Source organism: Phalacrocorax carbo, chromosome 10 (genome assembly GCF_963921805.1).
Source record: "Phalacrocorax carbo chromosome 10, bPhaCar2.1, whole genome shotgun sequence".
Taxonomy (NCBI): domain Eukaryota; kingdom Metazoa; phylum Chordata; class Aves; order Suliformes; family Phalacrocoracidae; genus Phalacrocorax; species Phalacrocorax carbo.
Window position 1 is genome coordinate 18710859 of NC_087522.1, and position 10700 is coordinate 18721558.

Below are 10700 nucleotides of genomic sequence, written 5' to 3' on the forward strand. Positions count from 1 at the left end.
ATTTCCCCTTTCATCCATTTATTATGGCTTTCTTTTTTATTGCTAATTGTTACTTTCGATATGCCGCTGAAGTAGGGTGGGGGGTTTCTCTTCTGTGAAGATAGCTTGGTGGCTCTCGGAAATAAAGCTTAAAGAATTGCCTTTTTCCACAGTTTTCTGTCTGCCTTTTCCCATCACCATTTTTTCCTCAGCATTTTTCTTGCCTTTAATGGGGTTTGACTTTTTAAATCGTGATGTATTTTTGTTTACTGAATGGATTATTCTCTGCCCAAATTGAATGTAATCAGGTCATGATCATTGTTCCCTAGGCAACCACAAACAAAATTATAGAGCTATGATCATGAATTAACACTGTGTTAAAAAGTTTTAAAAAAATAAAGTGGTAACTGCAAGGCTTAATGAATTATTGCTGAAACAAGGCATTCACAGCGGTGCCACCAGTCACCATGGAGGTCTTTAGCACTTAGTGAATATTAGGAACGCATTCTGGTGTTTGGAGGGACTGGGAGGGCCTGACCAGCCCACGGCAGGATGAGGTCTGTGCAGAACACCTTGCCTGGAGATGCATCTTTCAAGCCCCAGGGCTCTGTGGTGGGCTCAGTCATCGGGCTGATACCCGAGATGTTATTTTATTCTACCTTCTGCCACCGCTCTCCTCACCATCTGCACACTGAGCTCATTCCTCATTCCCCACTAAGCTTTTGTGAGAGCAACTGCCGCCACTTGGCTCTTCATCATCTGAGCTGTCGCCTCCCAGATCCCCCTCGCAACCATTCGCACCCCTTGGCCGTGGTGTTCCGATGGCACACTGGGACAGGCTTTGAAAACCAACCTTGTTACACGTGAGGTGTTCTCCAGGGCAAGAAGCTCTGGGTCCCTGCAGCCCGATGCTCACCTGTGCCCTCCTCTGCCCTGCCATGGGGTCCTGGGGGCTGGCATTTTCCCCGAGCAAAGCTCAGCCTCATCCATCCTGAAGTGAAAGGCTTACACCTACCTATGTTTCTTTTATGGTAATATATTGGTGCCTGGTTGAGGTTGATAGGTGTACAATGCATATACATGATGGTATATGCACACATATACACTGACTATAGCTATCCCTCCTAGCCTTATGCTGCTGATTAGCACTCATCAACTTGTGAGAACACGTTCTCTAGTCCTTGAGTTATTTTTAAGTAGCTTGTTGATGTTGTGCCTTAAGTAACAAAGGGCCGGACAGCAGAGGGAAGCACTGGGGACACCACCGGCTCCTGCCTGAGGGAGCCCTGAAGGGAGCCCTGAAGGAAGCCCTGAGGGTAGCCTTGAGGAAGCCCTGACGCGACCCCCAAGGCGGCTCCTTCCCCCCAGGCCGGCCCAGGCTTGCCCAGGGCGGCCTGCATGCCTGTCCCCGCGCGGCCCACGCCGCTCGGCCGGCCCGCAGGCAGCCGTGGCCGCGGAACCGCGACCAACCCCGCTGCCCCGCCCGGTCCCCATATGCCGCCGGCGCCGGGCAGCGCGCTGCCAAGCTGCTGCGCATGCGCGAGGCTGTGGCAGTGACCGGCGGTACCGGCGTCGGCGCATGCGCGGTGTGGCCGGCGGGCGGTCCCGGACGCGGCCATGTCGGTCCGCGGGCGGAGGAGAGGCGGGCGGCGGGGGCTGGCGGGAGCGGAGCAGATGGCGACCGAGGCGGCCTGCGCTTCACTAAGGTGGTGGGAGCGGGGCAGCGGGGCGACGTGCTGCGGGTGCTGACGCTGACCGTCGTCCCCGTTGTGCCCGCAGGGTGAACCAGTTCTGCCCGCAGTGCGGGCGCACCGTGGAGCCCGCCTTCCGCTTCTGCCCGGCCTGCGGCGGGAGGCTCCCCCCGCCGCCGCGGGAGGAGGAGAGGGAGTGGACAGCATCGGTTCCGCCGCTGCAGCAGGCCCGGAGCCCCGCGGCCTCCCCGCCGGCTTCCCCCGCCCGTTCCCCCGCCGCAGCGAGGCTCAGCTCCCGCTCGCCCCGCAAGGCGCGGCCCGGCCCGGCGGCGCCGCTCCCGGCGGGGGCCGTCCTGACGGACCAGGGCGGCAGGCAGTGGAGGCTGGTCCGGCTGCTGGAGCAGGGCGGCTGCGGGCTGATGTACGAAGGTGCTGTGGGGCCGGGGCGGGCGGGGTGCCGAGGGGAGGCGGGCGGGAGCGGGCCCCGCTGCAGGCACGACCTGGCCCCGGCTGTTAGGCCAGGCACCGCGGTGGTCGGTGGCGGCTGTCGGGGTGTCCCTAAACCGCCGGAGTCCGCCGTGAACAGGCGGTGGGGAGGTCTCGGCGCTGCCGGGCCTGGCGTTCCCACGCTGCGCGTTGCAGCGCCGGAGGCTGTTACTTGATGAAACGCACATCCTTGGGGGCCTTGCTTCCTCCTTCTGGTTTTTAGGTTCAAAACTTAAATACTACTGGCACCGCCCAGGAGTTCCTGTGTTGTAGGTGGTGTCTAAATGTCAGTTGAGGTTTCTAAGCCTGTTTTGGAGGCCAAAAGAAAGCAGCTAAACCATCTGGGCTGCTTCTCAGCTGTTCAGTGACTGCTGATCTTTTATTTCCAGTCTAGTTGTAAACTTCCAGAGGAAAGGTTCCGATCTTATTCTCTGTTGTTAACTTGGAAACACTGTTCAGGAGGAATTTTATTCATTAGTAGGCTTTGCCTGATATTTGACTTTAGCTTCTTTTTAATTACTTATGCTGTTGTATAACAAAGTCTGGGCAACTTTAAAAAGATGTGATATTAGAAAAAAAAAAGTTGTTATAGTGGAGGGTGCTTGTTCAGAAACACCTTTTGGACGATGAGTGGCAGACAACCTGTGTATAGCACTTGGTCTAAGAGCAGAAGAGGAACTACCCTAAGGCCAAGTAATGGGTGCAGATCTTTTTGGAGGGGGAAGGATACATTTGACATAAGACTCTTAACAACCATGCAGAGCAGAAGGGACTTTGGCATCTCTTACAGACTCGACAAACTACAGAGTGAGCTGGAGGGAATGCCCAGCAAATGAATTTGGGCTTGCCTTTGAGATGCTACTAATGATTTGTTCTTTACATGCTACCTTCAAAGCACCCCACTACTGTAGCCATGCCTAGATGCTTCTGTGACGTACGCAGAACTGCATGTCAGGGGTGTGTGCTTCTGGAGCAAGGTAAGAATTATTTTGTAGTAATCTGGGAAGACGCTGTCACAGAGGATACTTTTGCAAAGACCAAGTGAAAGAAGCAGAGGATAAGTAAAAGCCATCTGCACAGGCTGTGTTTAATGATGCAGCTAACACTGCAAGAACCTATTTTTCTGTGCTCCTGTAACCACATCTGTTCCATCATCCCACAGCACAGCCAGCATCTGGAACCTGTCCTCAAAACCAAAGATACTCCCTCAAACTTGTGAGTTTTGATCTGTTTGGGTATGGAGTAGTGTACTGTGTCCAGGGCCTGACCCGTTTGGCCTATATGGCTATGAGTGTCCAAGGAGTTCAGAGAAAGTGGTCACAGAGGCCCCTTCTAGTTTAGGAGATGGATATAACTTACTGAGGGTTTCGGGCTTGGATTTTAGTAGAATTTGGCTCTTTTACTGAAGGTGTGAAGAAAACAGGTATAAGGATTTAAAAAATAGGGAAAGCCTTCATCCCAAAAGGTTGCCTCTTCAATCCACCAAGCTTCGTAATCTCCAAAACTGAATTTGGTTGTGTAAGGCAGAGATCTTGATTCATTAATGTCAGACCTGGCTTCTTCCTGTTTGGTAAGTGTGTGCATACCCTGCTGCAGTCTGGGGAGGCTGGAGAGGTTATAATTCGGTGGCTGTGCTGAGGTAGTGTGATGAACCAGCACCAAGAGACTCTGCAAGGCCAGAGCACATCTTTAAATCAAACAGTTGTTATACTTGGAGTTCCGAGCAGGCTTTCTAGGCACTTGCCAATAACTTGGGTTCTCCAGAAATGTGCTGTTCCCCAAAACAGCGGTTTTGCAATGGAAATTCAGTTGACTGATTTTTAGTAACTCACAAACCAGAGCAGAAAGACTGTTTTCTTGTCTGCTGTGGCTCTCTGTGGGAAGCATACTGTCTGGGGTGTGCTTCTCTGTGGGAAGACCAGTGCTGTGGGGGAGCTGGTGGTGTCCACTCTTGAAAAATCTCTCTCCTGTTTGTCAGAGAAAAACTATTTAAGAGGATGGAGAAAGAATACAGTGTTAATGAGAAAAGACAGCTAAGTGCCACAAAGCTAGAACTGGTAGGTGGGAAACTAATCAGTTTTGTACGTAGCACTCCCAGCTCCTCTGTTTTGTACCTTTGGCATCTTTTGGCATTTTGCTTCATAGCCTAATGGCTCAGCCCAGCCCTTGGGGTTATGGAGGACTGTGAAGTATGATACGGCCCATGAGGATATTTTTGGCTCCAGGGTTTGATGGTGCCTGGCTCACCAGGCAAGGTGCAGAATAAAATATCCTCTGGAACACGGTGGTTTTTGTTGTCTGGAGCCTGCTGATCCTCCAGCTACCTTGGCCAGTTGTGGGTAGGGCCTTTGATATCAAACCAGCCAGAATATAAAACTGCTGCCTCCTCCCATGCATAATAGCATCTGTCCTGAGTTAGCCTGCAGTATGTCGAATAGATATACACACGTAGGTGTGCACAGGCAAACATGTACATATTGACTGTAAACTATATGCATTTTGAATCACTCAGTAGCAGCAGTAGTAAAAGGGCAGTAATGGTTGCTGGTTTAAACAGGTGGATTGTAAGATGGTAGCATGCTACACAGGCACTTGAGTGTCGCAAATACAGACTTTCTTGTTTCACTTTCTAACACCTGGAATAAAATTTTGTAGTTCTTTGTTGGGACTTGCCTGTTTGCAGAAGTAACCTCACCTGTGTTGTGGATAAGAGGGTCACCTCTGGCTCCTTCTAAAATAATAGCTCTGGGTTGCCAGGTGGTCTGCAGTGTCTACAGGCTTTTAACCCAGACAGTTCTAAGTGGTAGTGCTTGAGATGTCCAACGTGAGACAGCCACTCCCTTGTTCTGTGCGGATGCTCAGAGTTTATGTTGCTGTTAGGCACACCATTAAATGGTGAACATAATACCTGAGCTCTGGTCTCAGCTCTGTTGCTGATCTGGTATTTGATTGGGGGGGGGGGGGGAGGGGGGGCAGGGCAGCGGTAGCGGATGGTGGGTGTGAGGGGTGGTCTTGTTTTCTTTAAAATGAGTAGTGACGGTCTTGTAGCAGTCTTGCCCAAGTTTCCCTTTCTAGCAGGGTGTGTGTGGCTGAAGTAATGCTCCTCTTTCCTTTTCCCTTTAGGATGTCAAAGATGGCAAGATCTACAATGAACAGAACTTCTTCCAGCGAGCTGCAAAGGCTGGCACAGGTTGGTGCTTGGAAGGGCAAGAACTAGGCTGCTTGTTAGGAGAACTGGCATCCCTCTCCCATCAGTTATGTGAGTCTTGGAAGGCCAGGCTAGAATAAACTAATTCACTTCTTGGTTGGTGCCAGAGTGCTGAAAAGTTTGGCCAAGAGCCTACTCTCTCTGGAGTCTGTGTACCTTAGGACACTGCGGTATTGGCATTTTGAAGCTCTCTTGCTCTACCTGTGCTTTTCAGCCCTGCAGCCTGACCTGTCTTGGCTCCCTCTCCTGTGCCCCTTCTGAGGGCGTTTCTGTCAGCTGCTCTCTGGTATTTACTCCATTGACCCAAAAACCTAACCAAGAGCAAAGCTGACCAGAAAACATGGGCAGGTGTTTGAGCAGGGGTGATGGCAGAATTCATGTCAAACTTGCACTTCTGGGAGGACCGTAAAAATCTGCTTTTCCATCCGTCTCTGCCCCCTAGCCCTATAGCAGCCACATGCCTTAGCCTGCTCTGGTATTCCCAGAATCCTTTCTGCCTTACTCTTGCTCTGCAGTGCTATGTGCATTGACATGCCAATACCCCAGCACATTAGGCTGGTGTTTCTGGGCCAGAATCAGTATGAGAGAAGCTTCCCACTGTGAGCTGCCCCAGGCAGAGCAAACCTTTGGAGAAGGGGCATCCCTGACTGAGCTCCTTCGTCTGGAGTGCCTTAGCAGCACCTGCCACACTCTGTCGTCTTCTTTTCCCTTCCAGTGGAGAAGTGGAAGAAGTGGCACTCAGTGCCGTTGCTGGGAATCCCCAGTTGCATTGGCTTTGGACTGCATGCAGATAGCTACAGGTGAGGTGACTCTGCAAAGGGCACAGCTGAGCTCTTTTGTCCACAACTGCTGTCTTCTTGGACTTTCCCTCTTCTCCCCATGCTGTCTGCTATTTCTTTTCTCATTGTCCCTTGGACTGCTAACTTTATGCACTGCTCCTGTCTCTTTTATTAACAAATGGTTTGCCTCTCTCATTATCCCGTTTCCTTCAGTCCTTGTGTTGTTGGTGGAGTCACTGCTTTTCCTGCTTCTGCCCCTCAGGCCAGGGCACACCTTATTCCTGCCTTTGATAATAACATAAAGAACACAAAGACTCGGACTGTACATCTGCAACACTTGGACTTGGCAGTGGTAGGTTAACGGTTGGACTTGATGATCTTAAAGGTATTTTCCAACCTAAATGATTATGATTCTATGAACACACGGTCAGCATGTCTCTCCTTTTCCGTTATCAAAAGTTGAGGAAATGTTTGCCCAGGTCAGCTTGGAGTTGAAGGGGGATATAACCCAGGTGGATCGCTTGACAAGTGTCTGTTGCAGGGTTTCCAAATCAGGTAAGTACTGCTACATGCTAAACCCTTGTCTCTTGTAGGTTTTTGGTGTTCTCTGACTTAGGGCGAACTCTTCAGTCTGTCCTGAACGATGGCTTATACCTACTAAGGGAGAAGGCAGCTTTTCAGATTGTAGTCCGACTGGTATGTAGAGAACCAATACTTTAAGAGACTTTTTCAAAAAAGACCTATAACTTTCTTCCAGGTCTTTTAAAGGTGTTTTTAAAGCTGATCCAAGGGGTTGGCTGGGGTCATTAAGTAGCATCTCTTGACCCTGTTGTAAACTTGGAGTAGCATCTTTTGAGCAATATGAGCAATGCTGAAGGAATTTGGGGTAAGGAGAATGAGAGAAACCTCACACTTGAAAATTAGAGGCTGTGAGACATGGTGCTTTTTGTGCTCCTCCACACAGCTGTGGGGAGCTGGGGAAGGTCCAGCTTGGTGATAGCCAGGGTGCTGAAGGAGTCTGCGTGGTTCTGATATGCTTGCCTCTTCTGTTTACTCCTAGCTAGACTGCCTGGAGTACATTCATGAAAATGAGTATGTGCATGGAGACATCACAGCTGAGAACATCTATCTGAACGCAGCAGACCTCACACAGGTAGGGAGCAGGAGCAGTGCTGTGAGGAAATGGCAGTGAGGATGGGCTTGTGAACTGGGATAGAGCAACACCCAGGTTCCTGCTGCTGGGCAGGGGAGCAGTGTGGTCTGCAGTGCTGAAGCAGGTGCTGCGGTGCAGGATTGCAGGCTACGCTGTAAGCAGAATTCACACCACACACATGCTTAGATGTGTACTTCTTGATGTCTTCTAGGTGACCCTAGCAGGCTATAGCTTTGCGTTCCGTTATTGCCCAGGAGGGAAGCACGTGGCTCAGCGTGAGGGCAGCAGGACCCCTCATGAAGGCACGATAGAGTTTATCAGTCTGGACAGCCACAAGGGAGCAGGTGAGCATTGGTTTCTGACACAAGCCAGCAAAGCCCAGCTAGAGCTGTTAGTGTGGCAGTGCTTTCTGGAGCTAGGGCTCCCTGCTGGCACTTCTATTATTGCTGCTTTCCAGGCATTCACATGCATCTGGAACCAAGTTCCTGTTTGGACTGTTTTCTCTTGCCTCCTCCTGGGCTGCTGTGTTGGGACTTGCCAGGTTGCTCAGTGACTGCAGCAGGAGGTGCAGGGATGTTCCTGCTCCATCTGGAGCCTTGGCTACTGCAGGTGTGCAAGGAATAGAGAACAGGGCTGCGTCGTGCTGGCTTAGCAGGGATCTGTTTCAAGTCAGACTGAATCCCTGCCCAAAATGGATTTGCATCAGGCTCTGCTCTGACCTTGAAGCAATGAGGGCTGGAAAGACATTTAAATTAGCCAGTTCCTCTCCTGGTTGGGATGTGAGTGTTGTCACCCATTGTTCAGACTGGGCAAATCTTCCTCCAGAGGATGGGAGGTGATTCTTCAGTTGGGTGAGTTAGCAGGCTCCCAGAAGTATTGATATCCTACAGCACATCTTATGGAAGCTCTTGCGTTTCTTTACTTCTCATCTTTAGACTTGTGCCCCTTCATGAGGCTGCCTGTTCTACAGAAGGGGCACCTCAGACAGAGACTTCCAAGGTTGTGCAGTGGGTGCTGGAGTCCTTACTTGCCTTTGGAGGAGAGGTGCTTCCCTGGACCTCTTCTGAGATGGTTCCCAAACTCTTGTTTTTTCCACACGTGAATATCTTTTCCTTCCCATCAGGACCATCTCGCCGGAGTGACCTGGAATCTCTGGGCTACTGTCTTCTGAAATGGCTCTGTGGCATCTTGCCCTGGTCTGATGAGCTGGACAAAGTAGAAACTGTGGTGGAGAAGAAGGAAAAGTAGGAGAAATCATCTACTCTTTTGGGAAATGATCAGCAGAAAACAGTGAGGGAGGTTTTGTGACTGAAGAGATATCACTTGGCCATAGTACACTATTGGGATGTGGGTAAATCCCACTCTAAAGGGTGAGCCTGGCCAAAGGGTGTTTGATGAACCCTGATTTCAGCTCTGTTTAGAACGTGGCCATCTGAATTGAGCCTTTTTTTTTTTTTTTGTCCCTGTTGCCAAACACAGACTGTTCAGGTGCCTGCTCCATTGCTTGTCATCTGACAGCACTCTGCACTGATTATTCCAGGTACAGAGGGGATGTGATATGCCTTCTTCGACTGTGCTTCAGGCAGAGATCCATTCCAGGTATGGACTTGCTCTTTGACAGTGGGACCTGGGGAAGGAGGATTAACTGTATCTGAAGTGAGAACCTTCTGTGCTGGGGTGTTAGTCCAGGATGGCTTCCACTGACAACAGTGACCAGGCATTGCATGGACTGGTTGACAGGCTCCTCTAATGAACAAATCCCTTGTTTTCTTTACAGCAAAACAAGGAGGGCTGCTACCCGTTTTCTGTACTCATGAGTTTTGCTGAAGAGGCAAGTGTTCTGGTGGCTTTAAAAATGCAATATTTGGGGCTAGAGTTCATTTCCCCATCCTGTCTTTGAGCTTCATGTTAGCGTTTCATTTTGTTTTCCTCTCTCTGCAGCTAGCCAGGGCAGGTGGGTGAACTGTCTACAGGGAGAGCAGCCTGAGAAGGCCATTTGGCAGCTTTGTAAGCCCAACTGGGGTTGCTGGGCTGCCCTGTGCAGTGATGTTCTTTGCTTTGCAGATGCCCTACAGAGCTACCTGCAGCAAGTAATGGCGCTTGAGTATGAGGAGAAGCCTGACTATGAGGCCCTGCGGCAGCTTTTCAAGAAGTCACTGGAAAAGATGAAAGCTTCAGCTTATGACTCTGTGGATATCAAAATGGTGCCCTAAGTAAGTGCGAGTAGTTTAGACTGCAGCAGCACAAAGTGCTTGTCCCCCTGTGCTGCTGGAGCACAGGAGCAGCACAGTGCTGCTGACGGCTCATGGGGTGCTGCAGGCAGCAGTCAGGAGGTGAGGACAGAGCAGGGTGGTTTGTGAAATCTCTCCTGGTGAGACCTAGGGGCTCCTCCTGCCATGTGGAGGGAGTACTGGCCCTTCAGCATTCACTGTTAAGAGATCAGTCTAGTGCTACACAAAGCCAAGCTTGGCCTGTGTTGTAGCGTACATATTTCCAGAAAAAAATTGAGGAAACATACTTAAAGGAATAAAAGGGTTAATAAAGCAAAGGCTGAACAGTCTGCAGGGGTGTGGAGGTGCTAACACAATGCAGACTGATGCAATCTGGTCCTTTTTTTTTTTTTTTAAGAACTGAGGCTCTGGGCTGTATCTTTTGCTTTTACTTTTCAGAAAGTAGCTTGTAGTTCTGGTTCTGTTGCCTTGGGCCTGTGGCAATAAGTGGTGGCTCTCTAGGCCTGGGTGCTCTGGTTTATCTATGAGGCACCTGCAAGACTGAGGCTTGATACAGGGACAGATCTGGTTTTAGTCCAGGGCTGCATCAGCCAAGGGCACTGAATGCAGCAGCAAGCCCCAGGAAGGTGGTGCTAGCTCCTGATTACGTCACTTACTCTTCCTGGGAAGGAACTGAACTGATTAATGTTGTTGTTTTGTGCCTTTTCTTTCAGATCAAGAAAACTTGCGCAGGAAAAAAACCAAGAGAGTTCAAAGCTTTCTGCAGTATGTAGCCTTTTCTGCAGATATCTATCTTTTACCTGTTTTAGAACTGAGAGAGGTTTTTATAAGTGTTTTCCAATTTTAATGTGACCTAATGCTGAATGTTGAGCCACTACTGTAACAAGTTAAATGTGAAGACACTCCTGCATGGCAAGTCATTGTAAGCAGTAGCTGAAGAACTGCAATGGAGCCACCAGGAGAAGGGTGAAGCCTGGCTCTGAAACAGTGAATAGGGGTCTTTTTAAACTACAGAGGCAGTACATAGTTTTGTAATAAACTTTATGGACAAGCACCCCATGCTGCTGTTAGCTGGTTATTTGGCATATGTTGAGGGCCCTCTTTCTGGGGCTTCTGTAGCGTTGTGATGGTGGTTGGAGCCCTGTGCTGGGTCTTCTCCCAGTTGCTCATGTT

At 50.1% G+C, this 10700-nt stretch overlaps 1 protein-coding gene across 6 annotated transcripts; it reads left to right on the forward strand.

The window, feature by feature from the left end:
* Window positions 1-1556: 1556 nt before the first annotated feature.
* VRK3 (VRK serine/threonine kinase 3) lies at window positions 1557-10581 on the forward strand. 6 transcript variants are annotated; one of them, XM_064462227.1, is made up of 12 exons: window positions 1557-1685; window positions 1759-2099; window positions 3319-3371; window positions 5280-5346; window positions 6080-6164; window positions 6737-6839; window positions 7204-7296; window positions 7508-7640; window positions 8420-8540; window positions 8837-8895; window positions 9361-9509; window positions 10241-10581. In XM_064462227.1, the coding sequence occupies exons 1-11, from the start codon at window positions 1597-1599 to the stop codon at window positions 9507-9509; spliced, it is 1293 nt and encodes a 430-aa protein (XP_064318297.1). In that variant the 5' UTR covers window positions 1557-1596; the 3' UTR covers window positions 10241-10581. The 6 variants fall into 6 exon arrangements, 2 of the variants coding, with proteins under 2 accessions (XP_064318297.1, XP_064318298.1); XR_010374685.1 differs by lacking the exon at window positions 10241-10581 and having other exon boundaries at window positions 8776-8895; window positions 9361-9451; XR_010374686.1 differs by lacking the exons at window positions 9361-9509; window positions 10241-10581 and adding an exon at window positions 9074-9090 and having other exon boundaries at window positions 8776-8895.
* Window positions 10582-10700: the final 119 nt, after the last annotated feature.